The 18,631-nt window shown below is 38.8% G+C and overlaps 2 protein-coding genes across 2 annotated transcripts in view; one reads left to right on the forward strand and one right to left on the reverse strand.

The window, feature by feature from the left end:
• Positions 1–1,561: 1,561 nt before the first annotated feature.
• LOC144628503 (uncharacterized) lies at positions 1,562–8,008 on the reverse strand. The gene is made up of 6 exons (XM_078486612.1): positions 7,546–8,008; positions 6,301–6,513; positions 4,794–5,067; positions 4,260–4,386; positions 3,282–3,556; positions 1,562–2,818 (listed from the first exon to the last, which is right to left on the reverse strand). Exons 1-6 carry the CDS (start codon positions 7,866–7,868, stop codon positions 2,510–2,512), a joined length of 1,521 nt encoding a protein of 506 aa, XP_078342738.1. The 5' UTR covers positions 7,869–8,008; the 3' UTR covers positions 1,562–2,509.
• Positions 8,009–8,284: 276 nt separating this feature from the next.
• LOC144628525 (QRFP-like peptide receptor) overlaps positions 8,285–18,631 on the forward strand; it is a 35,575-nt gene continuing 25,228 nt past the window's right edge. Inside the window, exon 1 of the mRNA XM_078486641.1 lies at positions 8,285–8,387. The gene's annotated coding sequence lies outside the window, so the exon portion shown is untranslated. The remainder of the gene's footprint in view (positions 8,388–18,631) is intronic.

The following is an 18,631-nucleotide window of genomic DNA, read 5'->3' on the forward strand; positions in this document are numbered from 1 at the left end:
ATTGTCCATCATTCATATTTGCAAAGTGTTTGACTAAAGAGTTTACTGGTATTAAAAGGCCTTAAGCACAGCGTGAATCTATGCATGTTGAAGAGAGACAGGTAAAACTGATGTTATGATCACAAGCCATCTAGGGGGGTCAGAGGGCATGCTCCCCCGGGAAATTGTTATATTTGGGCCTTCTGAAATCGCTAGAAATTCATTTAAAACTGCTCACATGGAGAAATTTACAATTTTATATACTGATGAATACAACTTTTCTTGGAACTATAGTAGTTCAAAGTCAGTGAATAAATAAGATGACCCACCCCTACCTGTAGATCAAAATTACATAACCCACCCCTTTTTGAGGGCTCAAAAACTGATGACCCACCCCCTTTTAGTCTGGGAGTAGGTTTGTTTCCAGAGACAGCGCGTCGTGTAAAATATACGAATGGTCACTGCCAGTTGAACACGAAACCTCACAAAGGTGAGCAGGGAGGGGTTTTGTTTTGACAACAGAGAGGGCGCGTCACCAAAACAAACTGTGTTCCCATGTACTTCAAGTCTTTAAATGAGCGTAATTATTATCTTCCACAGTTGAAGCGATCTCCTTGTTTCAGAAGCATTATACGAAAAAAAAAAAAAAAAAAAAAAAAAAGCTTATGGGCAGTGCTCCAAGTCGAACCCTTCCTCAACCGACCCCTGGTCTAAGCTGTGATAACCTGTTTTCGAGAGAGAAATACGAACAGCAAGCACGGCTTATGTTATCAAGACTACATATCATTCCTCCCTTACAAAGGAGACGCGCTCGTTCGGTCGGATTCGAAGAAGAGAACGAGACATTTTGGGTTTACTGGCGACCAGGCCACGGACAAGAGGACGGACGGCCGCAAGCAAGAGTTAAATTAAATGTGGACGCCCAGCCTTCCCAGGATGAAGATGGAGGTAAATCAAAGCCAAACTGAAGATCGATTTGTATTTTACTGATTTGGACAGAAAAGCGCGTCTACTTTAAGAACTGTAATGCTATGGTTAATGCTCGCTTCTTTCAACATTTTAAAGAAAGCAGCTATATAGAGAGCATAATAAGTATTGTTATTGTCTCATGCTATTTTTTCGTGTCTGACCGCAATATTATTAAAGATAAAACTTATTTCAACTCAAAGAAACCACGATTTTTCCAGTTTCGATTACAGTACGCATTTATATTTACCTTCAAGTACCTTTAAATTTATTTTTTTTGTGTGTGTGTGTCGATGTTAAATATAAGTGTAAATAGCTTTGGAATAGTATCTCGTTGATATAAACTGTTAAGAAAACTGACTGAATTATTTATTTATACAAGAAACTTAAACAGAAAAGACTGTTTTAATTAATATTGTCTTCCTGTTGAATGGTTTTTTTTCTTATATTTGTAAAGCGCTAGAAATATTACTTACGCATTCACGTTAGCCTGCGAAAACAGCCGCCTCTCCGCGCTACGACCGCCGGAGCGCGGAGAGGCGGCTGTATTCGAAGGCTACATTCACGTATGTAAGGGTAAAATGGTCTGAAATTGACCGCAAAATTAATTACCGCGCCGAATTCTCCAGTCCATGACTTGTCGCCTTTTCGCTGTAAATTTATTTGGTATAAAATACATGTAAAATTGTTTCAAAGTATACCTGGGAATGTTTTTTGTTTTAGCGTAGTGTTTCTGGCCCTTCATGTAAAGCGACGAAATTTATCGGTTCAGCCTGCTTGGCAGAAGTAAAAGGGGGAAGCTAAGGTGGGGGGAGGAAAAAATGCTCGCGCGCTGAGAAAGAAAAAAAAAAAAAGCTAGGTCCATGGTATATCAACGCAGTTCATGAGTTTTAATTAGTTTGCAGGCCATGGCATATGAACACGTATAACAAGGGACACAAATATGGTAGGTGTACACGTCAGAAAGAATAACCGGGGAGCTCAAATGTTGCAATTCTTTGTGTGCTTTTAATAAAGCAAATATTCCACTCGCGCTTGGCCGAAATAAGCTACGCGCTTCGTTGGCAATCTGACATCCAACGCGCGCTCATAGAATAATTGTTAAACCATTACAAAGTGTTTTTATTAGCGAAGCCGACTAATATGAGGAGTTTATTTCTAGATATATAGTTATGACGTTTTCGACTGACTGAATAACTGAAAAAGGAAATTCCAATAATTTTATGTCCAGGGGAAATCGACAAAAAGGTAAGAAGCAGCTTTTTAAGGAGAGCAATAAACTATGTAATAAAAAAAACGATTTATTACGTTCACATCTAGTTCGAATCCATTATTTTCTGATAGCAGATACCCGCAGAAAATGTCTTTAACGGACGAAAAAAGTAGAATAAAATAAAATACAAAATAAAACAAACTTAAAACAGAGCAATATTTTTAGGTTCGCCGTTTCAGTGCAGTCTATCTTAATCTTATCAAAGTTAATCATCGTTGCAGTTTTTTTTTGTCTTTTTGCTAAAGCTTATTGAAACATTTTTTTCTAACAACGGCAACAACAAATACAGTCCTACGGAAATTTCATGGGCGGAGGTCCCATTCTAGCTAGCGTTCCCCTCTTGTAGACAACATAAACCACCAAAGCGCCTACTAGCAAACCCAACACAATACAAGCAGTCGATATCCCCGCCACTGCTCCTGAGGATAAACCGCTTTGCTTTTGTGTTGTCGGCTCTTTGGGGCACAGAGACGATGTACTGAATGCGTTCTTAGTAGGGTAACGACTCTCGAATGAGTAGAAGTTGAGGTTGAACTCTAATTCAACGTCCACGGTGGCGTTTATTGTTATGTTGCCTTTTATTTCCAGTCTAACGGGAACCTAAGAAGAAAACATAAGCAACTTAGCAAACAGCTTTTTTATTGTCAACTATAATTCCTGCGCGACGCTCAGTACTAATGAGCTGCGAATAATTGATTACTATAAGCTCAAGTTCTATTAGTTTAAGTCCTCAGAGTTTGTGTCCCAAAATCAGACCACTGTTCCAACATTTTCGATTCAAACCTTTCGGCCTCGCTCTATGCAGATCAATCGTTTTCCGTTGGTTGGATTGAATAATTAATTAAGTTTTTATTTATTTCATTTATTCATTTTTTTTTCTTCGTGTTTATTGGGAGAATCCATTTTTGCCAGAATTGGTTGTAAGCAATGTTGATCACAGATCAACCGTTTTGAGCGATAACGGTTGAAACGGTCGGTGTTCTATATTGGGTAACTTTAACTAAATCAACCACAATTAGCGACACCAACTGATGATAACGACCTTTTGAAACTTATAACTTACCGGTTGTGGTTCTTCGTTTTCCAACAAAGTTTTTTGAGTAAAGTACCACCTCCATATTGTTTTCGCCGTGACATCTCCTGCTGGCCAGTTCACTCGTGTCTGTCTCCACACATCACATTTGATGCCTCGCGCTGTGCTCTTTCCCTGGTAAACTGGTTTAGCTGTTTGATCTTCAAATAAAGCCATTTTACCAAACGGCGTATTGATTCTGTAGTGGTACCTTCCGGCAATCATTGTCGGCTGTACACTAGTAAGGACGCGTTCTTGACACTTTCCTAAAAAATACAGAAAAGAATTACGACCAGGTAATGGCAAGAGCTGAACAAAAGCCGTAACATAGTTTCACCATTAAACTCTAAGCCCCAATAAACATCTTGATTAACCACGAGTCCAAAAGGTCGAGTTTTAAATAAAACTTCCCAGTGTTTATTCGGTAACGTAACCTTTAAGTGATTGTCGTCGATTAGTATATGTGTTCATATCATCTAAACCATGATCTTTACAGTGAAAGGTTGCTAATTATAATAGACTAATCTTTATGACACGATAACTTACGAAAGCTGGCGTGACACTGTATATACGCAACAATCAGTACACAATTCTCTACGATTTGTTTCATAGTTTTGCAATATATAACATTGACTAAAAACGAAGTCGATGGGATTATTTTCTTTCTTGTTTATGTTTTAGTTTAACTCCTCCTTTATCTATTGAAGATTACGTGTAAACAGCCAACAGAAAAATTGTTAAAAATAAGGAAGGATATACACGTTGCTCAATAAAAGTAAGTGTAACCCTTTAAGTTTCGCCCTTGAACGCGCAAGGGTGAAAACGGCACTATGGCTGAGAGGAGAAGCTGCACACATCAAGCTAAACGTAGCGACAATAAGCTATTTTGTCTTTGATCAACTTTTACATTTAATTTTTTCCCGTGCTGTGCTTCCAATTTTAGAAAATATTTCATCCAAATCTTCTCACCTGTCTTTCTGTCGTAGAAGGTACTCTTCTTAGTTGTCATATCCCGGATATTAACTCCCGGTCCAGTTCGATTCGGGCGGCCATTAGAATCTATCCTGTAGAGATGTTTGTCGAGATCATAATATTCCTGTTGAGTCAACAAAGTAACGCAGAGTTTCATTGTAGAGGTAGAATTCTTAAAAAGTACAAGTCGGCACAAAACATTTAAAAATACCAAATGACATCTCAACAATAACTAAAATGCGCCGATAATATGTGGCAAGCATATACCGGTATGACAAACGTGCACCGAACATCCATGTATTTTTTCTGAAACTTTCTGTACCAAACTTGTTCACCCGACGTAGCTAGAAAAATGATTTAACTGAACAGAAAAACTCTTGTTTTTGTCGAAAATAACTCGTATCGTTTTCCAATCAATGTTTCCCTGTTCATTATATATAACTGAATCAGTTTTCCAAAATGCCTCCCCCTCCCCCCGTTTCTCCAATACCTTGAATTAGAATGGACCTCGTTATAGTTTACCCTACTTACCCGAGTCCCCCAAATGCGAGTTGAATCCGAGTTCACGTGTTCCAGATTGACGTCAAACCTTCGAGGGAGTTTTGGCAGAGGAGGAGGGTTAACAGCCCCTTGGCACCAGATTTCCCTGGGTACTTTAAAATCCGGATCGTGAAAATAAAAGTCCAGGAAACTGTACGAATGTATTATTCCTCCTGTTAGATTTGCGGCGCTTTGAGGCCGGGCTTCAATGACAACTGGGACGGAGGTGTTTCCTGACGTGTGCCACCAGCCATTTACTGAGAACCTGGGGTGAGTTGAGAGACAGGTCACGCCTTTTGGGAAAATCCTGAGCACAGTTGTGCAAAGGGTGTACAGAGCTATCCACTGTACCCGGGACTATAAATCGATATTATTATCAATACACGCGGCCAAATTGAAAACCGCCCTCTTGAAAACACGCGCTTTGCGGGCCGCAAATCACTCCTAGCGGGCCGTTAATGCATTAACGGCCCTGCACCTGATTGGTTCTCGGTTCATCATCCAATTAATTTTATCCAATCAGCGTTGCTGACGCGGGAAAGCCATTCAGGTGCATACGTGTACAACTTGGCGTGCAGTAAGCTTTAATTAAGGTTAACGCAGTCTCGAATAGTTTCACTGGGCGAACTGTGTTCGGAAAGAAAAATCAAAGACTATTTACTATAAATGGGACAAAATGCAGTCATAAAATTGGATTTAGAAGCAAATGCACAAGGCGAAGAGACAAAGAGAGCAACTATTTGTTGTCCTGCGAGAAACGAAACATCGTTCATTTGTGGCCCTTGCGCTTGGCGCTTGGGCCACAAATGACACTACGCGGGCGCAAATAAACAATATTCCCTCAAAAAGTCATTTTATTGTACTATTCAGTGAATAAATTTTGACAAACAAACCACGCTATTCACTGAATAGTGATCAATCCGGTGGATCAGCGTTATCCATCCTTTGAACAACAGGGGTCTGGTGTTTAAGTTACTATTTTTCGTTATTACTCAACAAATTATCACGATGCCCATATATGGTCAGAAATTCATTGTTATCCGTCATCTCTACTTAAGAGATATCCTGCAATCTTCGTAGGTTGCCAAGTCTTCAAAACGCTGCACAACCACAGTTTTTCTAGCTGTAAAATGATTTTCATACTTAGCCGACGAGGCCATATTCCAAGCGAACTCACAAGATAATTGTTAATTATTTCACGCGATGCTTTTACATACAAACTGTTCTTAAAGTGGCTAGGTCACGCTATTTTAGGCGGTAATGTTACATACAAACTGACCTTAAAAGGACTACAAACTTGGCATGATGCTGTCAAATTTAAACTATTCAAAGGGGCAAGGTAAAATCTCGTTTTAGCAAACGAGATTCTAGTATCTTTGAGGGGTGTTTAAAATTTTTTCGACGAGCTCCCCTGTCTTTTTTGTAGGGGAGTTCCCCCCCCCCCCCCCCCCCCATTGGATGGCAGTGTCTAAACGTTTCTGGTGAAGGCCAAACTTACCAATAGTCCATGGCGGTTTCGTTTTTACATATTCTCCATCCTTGCACTGGAATGTTACGCACCGTTTTTCTTCCAAGATATCTGGCATTCTGTGTTTTGTTTTGGTACACAAGTTCCAATACAACAGTCGCACTGCAAGCATCACCGATCAGCTTCAAGGAGCTCTCGCTCGGAGGAAAGCGACATCTGTATCGATCATATCTTGCTTGCGTCCTGCGGATTTAAGAATCAAGCTCATGCGATAAGAGTACATTTTTTTAACAATTTGAACTCTAAACTAAATTTAACTGGAAGTTTCAGCAACTCGGAATGTATCACCCTCCCGGGGAGAATTTGTGTTTTCTTCGATCTTTCCGAGCGTTTGAATTTCCCGCTCGTATGCTAATCGGAAACTTCGTCAAATCCCTCGTGTGTTCTGAAGCTGTTGCGCCATTGTTCAAAATGGCCATATAATGTCATTTTTTGCCTGTAAAACAAAGCCTATTGTTATCAAAGTTGAAACGCATTTCTTGATACGGCCAAAAAAGAAAATCAACATTGTTCTGTTAAAATAAATCTGGAATATTTATTCAATCCTACGAAATACAGAAACCGTAAGCGCTTCATTAACTCCCGGGGAAGGTGTTGGAGGGCGGATTAATAGAGACGGGGGCTTATGGAATTCTCTAACCAATTTTATAAGATTATGTAACTTTTTAATTCTCAGACTTCAAAAAGCACATCAGGAAAGTCAATTCATGAAACGTGTAAATGGCAATTTTAAAAATTAGTTAATATAAGTGAATTGTAAATATGTAAATAGCAATTTCTATTTTAATTTTTCGTTATCAAATACTTTGTTCTCGTAAAAAAATGCTTGTCAAAGCTACTCTGAAATTCGAGCTTAAATAAAGTCGTATTCTATTTTTTGTGTCCCTCTGTTACGGATAATCCCACAGTTTTATCTACCAATAAACAATGACAACAAACGTTGGGACCTTCTGACCTCTTGATAACACAATAGCTTTTATTGTTAAAATAGTTTTGGATACTTGAAACCCTTCTGAAATACAAAATCTAAGGTTTCATCAACAGACTTCGATAAAAGACACCTTGTATGAAATAATAACCAGTGCCACATGAAAGCACTGCTCAATAGCTTTCATTTGAATAGTCACTCAATAGCGCTTCATCCATAAACATTATTAAACATTAGAACTACATTAATTGACCTTGTAAATTAAAAGGATTAAAAATTAAACACACCAGGTGAAGCTTGTGCAGTCATCTAAATGTAAATTGTCAATTTCATTCTTCGATTTGTCGTAGTATGTTTCAAAGTCGTATTCGTCAGCAATCAGGGTGAAGGCTCCTCTCTCCTTTGAAGCATCGAATCGCTCGTCTACAAAATATGTGGCATTTCTGTGGCTCAGGCTGATTTCCATGCGGGTGTGAAATTCGGGCGGTGTAACATTCTGCGGGAACGGTTCGTAATCTGGATCCTGCAAGTTGCTGGAGCAATCAAGAGAGCTAACCAGGTCAGGCAAGAGAAGAAGACAAGAGATCAGGCAAATCGTTGACGAGAGCATCTTTATGGACAAAGGTAATCGAAGAAGATAGCCGTGTCGTTTTACAAGATTGCTGTCAAAGGTGCGTAACGCTCGAGCGACTAATTGATCTTGTAAACATGTCACGTGAAACGTCACGGGATGTGTGTTAACAAACTAAGGACACTTTCACATTATCTCGAGCTTTTTGCTAGAGCCAGACGCAAATCCAATAAACATTATAATTAAATCAAACTTCGGTTTGAACTTTGAACTGTTCATATCTAGAATGCAATATTAAACTGAAGAGCTCTCGATCGACATTGACTAGGGAACTGTAATCGAATCATCATCCTTAACCAAGCTTAAGTTTCTTGACCATTGAATTGTCTGAATTAATAATGTTGTCTTCTTTGTTTTCATTTTCCATATAGTTATAGCAGTCAAGGCAGATAATGTGGCCTTGAACCCTTATTTTTTTGTAACACTCTTCCTGTAAAAGCAAGCTAGACGCATACGGATCAAGCAGACAAGCATCTGGACCGAACCGAGCATTCTGAGGTTTGAAAATTTTGTCATATACGCCACTTTGATCGTGATTGTTGATTTTCCTCTCATTAAGTAGCTAGTGCTAGTTATTTGAGTATTTGGCAAAGCTATACCATACGAAAATGTAAGGCCGCGTTTAATTGTCATAGTCTATAAGATTCGAACTTTGGTCGGACACCGTACCTCACCGATTTCGCTGAAATTTGGCATGCAGTCTTGTTTTAGGGTCCTAACTACCAAATGGATATTAAAAAGTTTCAATTCTTTTTATTTTGGAAAATATCGAGAAGGCCGATTTGAAGCGTCCGTGACGGCTCGCCAACATGGCGGATCGAAGGTGTTCTTGTTAGTTCGACACTGAACCTGCCGTCACAGTTTCTCGATTATACTTGGCATAGTTATAAAGAACTATCTTTCTTCTTTCTATATATCAAAATAGATTTGGCAAATGTTGAGTTTGGATGATCAACGGCCAAGAAGTTCGAAGGTATGTTAACGATGTTTTGAACAGTCTCAAATTTACTACAAAATGAAAGGCTAATAACTCCACTGTTATCTCGATTTAGAAGTAGCCATTTACCATGAACAAAGCTTGTTCATTGGTGAATTGATTCCATTAATAAAAAAATTGGGGAAATGTAACCGTTAAGAATAAAAAATTATGGAACCTCTAGTAAATTGGCCATTTCAGCGCCATTTCAGCGGATCAGCTCATTTAACAGCAAATAATCGGGAGAAACATGAAAGGGTTACAGTCGTTTATAATAAGCAGTTTCCATGTATTCTTTGCTTATCTGAAACAAATACATGATCTTTGCCAAAGATATGGCGATTTTTGAGCGTACGATCGTTTCTCCAAATTTTTATGTCGGCAACTTTATTTTATTTGTTGTCGAGATTATACGCTGTTGTTATTCAATATTCGTTTCACAAGAACTTCTGTTGCTCGCATTTCCCAAATCACTGTTTAAGAAATTGCCCATTCCGTAACAGGGTCATTCTTACTTTTTCTTTAAAAATTACTAGGAAAGCAAGAATGTCATAGAACGGTTTTATACTAGTAAAAATACCTGTCAGACAAAAATTCAACTGTTTGTGTTATCTGGCTGTTTTCACAAATATGCAAATTTAGGAATTCTTAAAGTGCCTATCTTTAACTATTTCACGCTTAAAGATTCCTCTAAATCTTTTCGCCTACCTTTAGGACAAACGAAGTTTTGTGTCTCCAAGCAGAATGCTCGTTATCAGCAATGAAAGTCGAAGAGATACAGAAGCTCGAGTAAAATTCTAACTGCTGTGAAATGAACATCGTTTGAGCTTGACGTGTATTTATAGATTGCTCATTTAACAGCAAATAATCGGGAGAAACATGAAAGGGTTACAGTCGTTTATAATAAGCAGTTTTCAGGTATTATTTGCTTATCTTAAACAAACACATGATCTTTGCCAAAGATATGGCGATTTTTGAGCGTACGATCGTTTCTCCAAATTTTTATGTCGGCAACTTTATTTTATTTGTTGTCGAGATTATACGCTGTTGTTATTCAAGTATTCGTTTCACAAGAACTTCTGTTGCTCGCATTTCCCAAATCACTGTTTAAGAAATTGCCCATTCCGTAACAGGGTCATTCTTACTTTTTCTTTAAAAATTACTAGGAAAGCAAGAATGCCATAGAACGGTTTTATACTAGTGAAAATACCTGTCAGACATAACTTCAACTGTTTGTGTTATCTGGCTGTTTTCACAAATATGCAAATTTAGGAATTCTTAAAGTGCCTATCTTTAACTATTTCACGCTTAAAGATTCCTCTAAATCTTTTCGCCTACCTTTTGGCCAAACGAAGTTTTGTGTCTCCGGGCAGAATGCTCGTTATCAGCAATGAAAGTCGAAGAGATACAGAAGCTCGAGTAAAATTCTAACTGCTGTGAAATGAACATCGTTTGAGCTTGACGTGTATTTATAGATTGCGCTCGAGATCCGTTAATTAAGTTTATTCATTTGGCGATCAGATAAAAATCAATGAATGATCAGTGGTGCCTTCGTATCCTCTTTTGTTCTTTTACACAGTGGCCTGAATTTGGAACCGTTCGGGGAATGGATTATCAATTACTCTTCGTTATGCCATGTCACCCCTTAATGTGGGAGCGCCGCGCCTCAATTCACGATAAAAAATTTATGGCCGCCCGGTCCATTTATGTAGTTCTCCGCCAGGTCTCTCAATAGGCAGGTTACGAGCCTAGTGGCCCATCCGGCCGGAGCTCATACCGGTTTCCGCAACGTGAAGCGACAACGAGTATTTTTTACTCCACCCGGATGGGATGCTATTCCATCGCAGGGTTACCTCCCTTCCCGAAAAGCTAAAGATTGACTGGTAATCATTTTTACACCTGGGTAAGGAAAGGGACTCTGGGAGTTGAGAGGCTTTCCAAAGAACTTAACGCATTGTCCCCCAAAAGCTCTATCCAGGACTGTTTGGTCCAGAGTCCAGCGCAGTGACAATTATTAGGCCATCACGCTCCCCAACCGTGAAAGAAAGTGCAAAAATCTGCTTGTATAAGCCCTGGGGTTGTACAGTTTGGTACGAAATGTGGGCTTTTAAATGTGTTAATTAAGTTTATTCATTTGGCGATCAGATAAAAATCAATGAATGATCAGAGTTATTAAAGTCCATTTCTAAGCACGAGAGACACGGAAGTTTGTTTCAGAAGCATTTATGCATAGAAATACCGGTTTATTATTGACTGACGCGGTTAAAAAATACTCGGCTTCTAGCGGTAAATCTGCATTTATAATAGCTGGGAGTTTGGGGTTTTTTTTGGTGTTGTTGTAGGAAGGCGGGGGGAGGGGGTGGAAGTGGTGCCTCCGAATCCTCTTTAGATCTCTGACACAGTGGTCTGAATGTTGAACAAAAGAGCTCATCTGTTAATAAGCATAATGCGAGCTGATTTTGAAATGAACATGACTTTACGTTTGTGTCATCAGTAATTATCGTGTTCGAAGAAGGCGTGGCTTACTCGCGGCAAGAACAACATAACAGTGAAGCTAACACATTTTCCTCATTGATTTGAAATGAATTTCGAATCAATTCTTTTTAGGGCAAGTTAAAAGATACAAATGTTTTTCGTCCAGATTTTTACAAAAAAAGCAGGTGAGAACTTGGCTGTTTTTGTTATCTCGGACTTTTTTTTTATTAAAGTCGAACCTCTCGAGCTCCATAAGGACACCTCTCGTGATGCGTCATGACTTACATCACGTATGTCCTTATCGCCGACCTAGCTAGGTGAAGAAAGGGACTACCGTAATTACTCGAGTAAGCGCCGCGGCGCTTATTAAATTTTTTACGCCTCCAGTGCGGCGCTTATTCGAGGGCGGCGCTTATTAAAAAGTTTGACGCCACAAAGAATCTAATCCTTTACATTTATTAAAATAGGGTCCCCTGATTGCCAAAAGTCGTCTCTTGCTGAAGATTGTACTGAAGAATGTTCAATAGAAAAACTGAGCGGTAAAACAAGCACTTTGAACTGCAGAACGTCGCTTTTGATGGAAAGAAATGGAAAAGAATTCTGTTTCTAGTTAAACAGATTTCCTTGAATAAGCGCCGCATCGGGACTGCGGCGCCGGGGGCGGCGCTTATTCGAGGACGGCGCTTATTCGGGGGCAGCGCTTATTCGAGTAGATACGGTATGATAGTACAGAGGCTTTCCGAAGAACTCAACGCAATATCCCCCCAAAGCTCGAACCGGGATTTAAAAATCTCAAAAAAGTGTTAATATGAATTGTAAATCCACTCATAGCGGTCTGGCCTTACTAAAACCTGGAGAGAGAAAAGACAGTGGGCAGATAAATGAAAGCTGTTCGAGAGTACGCTGTTGAGCAGATTCTGTGAAATTCCCCTTTTTATCCTTTTCTCTCATAAGCCCTCCCAATTCAAGGCCCATATATTTCTTCCAAGTCAACTGTCAAAGTTTAAGGCCACTTTTTTCCTACCAGGTTACCGTCTTGAGAGTTTTAAATTTTATTAAATCTTGGTGACACTGTCCCTTTAATTCATTAATGTAATTCAAATCAGTTTATAAAAACGTTTTTCAGAAAACAAGAAGTTTTTTTAATTTCGCTTTAAGCCACCGCACCCCAACCACGGATATAAGACCTACCACATTTAAAAGCCCACATTTCGTACCAAACTGTACAACCCCAGGGCTTATACAAGCAGATTTTTGCACTTTCTTACACGGTTGGGGAGCGTGATGGCCTAACAATGGTCACTGCGCTGGACTCTGGACCAAACAGTCCTGGATAGAGCTTTTGGGGGACAATGCGTTAAGTTCTTTGGAAAGCCTCTCAACTCCCAGAGTCCCTTTCCTTACCCAGGTTAAAAAATGATTACCAGTCAATCTTTAGCTTTTCGGGAAGGGAGGTAACCCTGCGATGGAATAGCATCCCATCCGGGTGGAGTAAAAAATACTCGTTGTCGCTTCACGTTGCGGAAACCGGTATGAGCTCCGGCCGGATGGGCCACTAGGCTCGTAACCTGCCTATTGAGAGACCTGGCGGAGAACTACATAAATGGACCGGGCGGCCATAAATTTTTTTATCGTAAATTGAGGCACGGCGCTCCCACATTAAGGGGTGACATGGCATAACGAAGAGTAATTGATAATCAATTCCCTGAACTGTTCCAAATTCAGGCCACTGTGTAAAAGAACAAAAGAGGATAGGAAGGCACCACTTCCACACTCCCTCCCCCCCCCCCCCCCCGAGCCCCCTCCAAAAAAAACTACACCAAAAAACACCCCAAACTCCCAGCTATTATAAATGCAGATTTCCCGCTCAAAAATAAACCGGTATTTCTATGCATAAATGCTTCTGAAACAAACTTCCGTGTCTCTCGTGCTTAGAAATGGACTTTAATAACTCTGATCATTCATTGATTTTTATCTGATCGCCAAATGAATAAACTTAATTAACGGAGCTCGAGCGCAATCTATAAATACACGTCAAGCTCAAACGATGTTCATTTCACAGCAGTTAGAATTTTACTCGAGCTTCTGTATCTCTTCGACTTTCATTGCTGATAACGAGCATTCTGCCTGGAGACACAAAACTTCGTTTGGCCAAAAGGTAGGCGAAAAGATTTAGAGGAATCTTTAAGCGTGAAATAGTTAAAGATAGGCACTTTAAGAATTCCTAAATTTGCATATTTGTGAAAACATCCAGATAACACAAACAGTTGAATTTTTGTGTGACAGGTATTTTTACTAGTATAAAACCGTTCTATGACATTCTTGCTTTCCTAGTAATTTTTAAAGAAAAAGTAAGAATGACCCTGTTACGGAATGGGCAATTTCTTAAACAGTGATTTGGGAAATGCGAGCAACAGAAGTTCTTGTGAAACGAATATTGAATAACAACAGCGTATAATCTCGCAACAAATAAAATAAAGTTGCCGACATAAAAATTTGGAGAAACGATCGTACGCTCAAAAATCGCCATATCTTTGGCAAAGATCATGTATTTGTTTAAGATAAGCAAATAATACCTGAAAACTGCTTATTATAAACGACTGTAACCCTTTCATGTTTCTCCCGATTATTTGCTGTTAAATGAGCAATCTATAAATACACGTCAAGCTCAAACGATGTTCATTTCACAGCAGTTAGAATTTTACTCGAGCTTCTGTATCTCTTCGACTTTCATTGCTGATAACGAGCATTCTGCTTGGAGACACAAAACTTCGTTTGTCCTAAAGGTAGGCGAAAAGATTTAGAGGAATCTTTAAGCGTGAAATAGTTAAAGATAGGCACTTTAAGAATTCCTAAATTTGCATATTTGTGAAAACATCCAGATAACACAAACAGTTGAATTTTTGTGTGACAGGTATTTTTACTAGTACAAAACCGTTCTATGACATTGTTGCTTTCCTAGTAATTTTTTAAAAAAAAGTAAGAATGACCCTGTTACGGAATGGGCAATTTCTTAAACAGTGATTTGGGAAATGCGAGCAACAGAAGTTCTTGTGAAACGAATATTGAATAACAACAGCGTATAATCTCGACAACAAATAAAATAAAGTTGCCGACATAAAAATTTGGAGAAACGATCGTACGCTCAAAAATCGCCATATCTTTGGCAAAGATCATGTATTTGTTTCAGATAAGCAAAGAATACATGGAAACTGCTTATTATAAACGACTGTAACCCTTTCATGTTTCTCCCGATTATTTGCTGTTAAATGAGCTGATCCGCTGAATTGGCGCTGAAATGGCCAATTTACTAGAGGTTCCATAATTTTTTATTCTTAACGGTTACATTTCCCCAATTTTTTTATTAATGGAATCAATTCACCAATGAACAAGCTTTGTTCATGGTAAATGGCTTGTTCTAAATCGAGATAACAGTGGAGTTATAAGCCTTTCATTTTGTAGTAAATTTGAGACTGTTCAAAACATCGTTAACATACCTTCGAACTTCTTGGCCGTTGATCATCCAAACTCAACATTTGCCAAATCTATTTTGATATATAGAAAGAAGAAAGATAGTTCTTTATAACTATGCCAAGTATGATCGAGAAACTGTGACGGCAGGTTCAGTGTCGAACTAACAAGAACACCTTCGATCCGCCATGTTGGCGGGCCGTCACGGACGCTTCAAATCGGCCTTCTCGATATTTTCCAAAATAAAAAGAATTGAAACTTTTTAATATCCATTTGGTAGTTAGGACCCTAAAACAAGACTGCATGCCAAATTTCAGCGAAATCGGTGAGGTACGGTGTCCGCGAACTTTAAAAAAAGCTCGAAAATTATGGAGTATTACACTTAAGGATAACTAAAATTCGCAAAACCTCGCTAATCTATTGAGTATTCTTCATGGTCTCCATGATGATCCTTGGTGGGCAAATTGCTTTTATAGGGAAATGGAGTTCGAATTACCAAATTTCTTTCATAGACAATAAAACGCCAGTACAAAAGGTGACATAGATAGGCACAGTTAATCCATAGACAGTGGTCCTTAAAAGTCAGGTAATAAGATAAACAGCTAGATGAGGATAAGGCATGGATCAGCGATGGCATTTGCAGAAAACTCCCAAGTTTTTATCTAACAAGCTTATTGATTCATTCTAATTTTGAGGCATTTTAAGGGCGGTGCCTACAAATAACAAGGTATTGTTCCCTGCCCGATGACTATGCAAGAAATGCAGCAGAAATTCTTCTTGCTTTTTAGTCGCACGCTTGGTCGCGTAGTGGACTGAATTCGTCATTTTAAGCGAGCAAATTAATCAAAAGCGCGCGCGTCCACTCGATCGATGCATTGTACGCGGGTCTCAATGGGGTTAACCGTTAGCCGTAAAACGGCCAAAAATTTAGCCGTTAGGCGTAAAAAATGGAAAATTTTTAACCGTTAGCCGAAAAATGTGTTAACCGTAAAAATCGGTCAGTGATTATAAATAACCCAAACTAGTTCACTTTATCGTCCCAAAAATGGTCCAAAAACCTAAAATACGTTTTTCAATAATGGAAATTGATTATTAACCATTAAAAACAATGATAAATAACCTTTAACTTCTGTTAACCGTAATGAAAATAAATTAACCGTTAGCCGTAAAAAGGCCAAAATTTTAACCGTTAACCGTAAAAGCCCCTACCCCATTGAGACCCTCTTGTACGCAGTAACAATAGGAGGCACCGTTATTGAGGCTGTTTGTACGAATAAATTTCATATATGTGCTGAATAAATTCCTATTTGACGTTTTTCCTTTTTTTTTGTTTTCCTTTTTTCTATGACAACCTTATTGCAATTAGGTGTATGCTGCTAAACCTATACACTTTTGGCAAGCAACTATCATGAAAAGGAAATGGATAATTTTTTTACCTACATCACTTGAGGCAGAAACGACATAAAACATTTATATTATTCAATACTTGTAATTTGATTTATTGTTAAGTCTTCTAAATTTCCTAATATGAAAACGCATAAAGACTTTTTTTTATAAAATATTGATAGGCCATTTGGCCGAGAGGAAGGAATCTATAGAAACAGGAACTGTGAAAATTGTAATGTTTGCCGAGATCCATTTGAACCATTAGTTAAGTACATTTCCACTGGAAGCTCCTATTAAATGTTGGCTTAGTTTGATGACCGTAGATAATAACTCAGGATAAGACAAGTAAGACCGTGACACGCTTTAGTGCATCATCTGTATCACCGGCGCTACAAAGCGACAATAATAATTATTAAGCCGAAGCAAAGAAGCCAACAACAGAGAAAAATAGATCGCAAAATTAAAGTTCACTTCGTCACTTCCGAGTTACAAAGCAGGCGGCCAACCTCTTTTCAAAGAGCCCAATAGTCGAACAGATCCTGACAAAGAGCCTTCAATATGTCAGATGTTCAAATTAAAATGTCAGCTAAATGCTTATTTTTGTGCTTCCTGTCAGAGTTTTCAGTTCGTTCACGACTGAGCCGTGATCAAAAATCAGGTGAGGTGAGTGCTTTTTTTATATTAAAGAGATTTAGCTTGACGTTATACGGCAAACGCGAGCTTGCCTTTCATTTTGCTACCTTTTTTTTTTATTGAATTCTAAAAGTAATCCGTCATAAAAATGGGGAAAAAATTCCACATTCAGAACAAACAAAAAGCTACTCATTTCCGCGTACGAACGCCAAACGGCAGATGGCAGAAGTTGAATTTTTGCCATTCGCGGGAAAAACTACAAAACTACAACTCGTCCGTCTTAAACCTACATGTACAGCGCTTTTGCAGACGGTCTTCAGATTTTCAAAATCAAATGTCTTCACACTAAAAACCATAAAAATACTATTTTGCTGTTATTAGCCAAATGGCTAATATAACGAGATGGGCTTGACTTGGGCCGAGGCACAACTTGTAGCAAAAGATCGGTCCCGCTGGAAGCAAATCGTTGCCGCCTTATGTCCCACCAAGGACGAAGAGGAATAAGTAAGGGCCTCTCTTACATGAGAGCCGAGATGAGTTTCGTCCCGGGATGAAAAAAAAATCATTTTACATGAGCGTGTTCATCCCGGGATAAGTCGTCCCGCCCGAGTTGAATTCATCTCGCCCATGCTTACATAACATTACATTTCATCCCGGGAAGGACTGTTTACATGGGGTTTTCCGTCACGTTTCATCCCGGGATGACATTTCATCCCGGTGTTTCATCCCGGGATGAAATCGTCCCAGGATGAACTCATCCCGGGACGAAATCGTGTATCATCATGTAAACAGCAACAAAAAAATGACCAGACACCGAGGTGAATTCATCCCGGGACGAAAGTCATCCCGCAACGAAAACTCTCATGTAAAGAGGCCCTAAGTAAGTAACCAATATCTGTGCAAGTCGGGTGAATTAAGTATCGCTTTAGTATTGTACACTCAGGCTATATTGTAAAAGCTGCATGAATTTACGACTGGGAATGGAAGATCTATAAAAAGTGCAAGCTTTTAAGTTTTACCCGTCATGACCACTAGGGCCCATTTGACTGAGTAGTCCCATGGAGCTAAACAAACTGCAAACAGAAACACTTGCCAATAAACAAGACGGTCTTTTCAAAGTAATATGACCAGAAAAAAACGTACTAAAGTTATATAATTTCCTTTCCACATTTTCTGTTTATTGTCGACGAGTTTATCTTTACTTCCATGGCTAACTAAGCATTGTCTTCAGACTAAAGCTTAATTAAAATGGTAACATTTTCTGCGTTTTAAAGTTTTTAGAATTTGTTATGTTTCTTTCTAAATTAAGAAAAAAAAAATATGCTGTTTAGATTTTTTTTGTACATTCCTGATCATGTGAGATGTTTTTTTTTTGAGATTGTCAACATTCATGAACTCAAAGTGTTCGCATTTGCATCAGAAAATTTAACAACATATTATTGGATGTTATGAACATAATTTCCAGTGCTTCACTGAGTTGATAAAACAACTCAAAATTATGTCTATCAACCATTTTCTCACTTTTTGGCATTTAATATATTACAGACAGGCTCCATAACAGATTATTTTTATTCTGCACGAGGCACAAGCGAGAATAACAACAACAACAAAACTGAAAGCGGCACCATGAATAGGTTGGGAATTTTAAGTGCAAAAAAGAGAAAAAAAAATAACGCAACCCTTTCCATTCACAGCTAGGGCGGTCATCATTGAGAGAGAGAGAGGCAGGTTGCAAAAATAACAGCATCACATCGAAGGGAACTCACGTCAGTACGATTTTTAATTAAAACAGAAATTACTT

This window comes from Oculina patagonica, chromosome 10, assembly GCF_052425735.1.
Source record: "Oculina patagonica isolate OP01 chromosome 10, crgOcupat, whole genome shotgun sequence".
Classification (NCBI taxonomy): Eukaryota; Metazoa; Cnidaria; class Anthozoa; order Scleractinia; family Oculinidae; genus Oculina; species Oculina patagonica.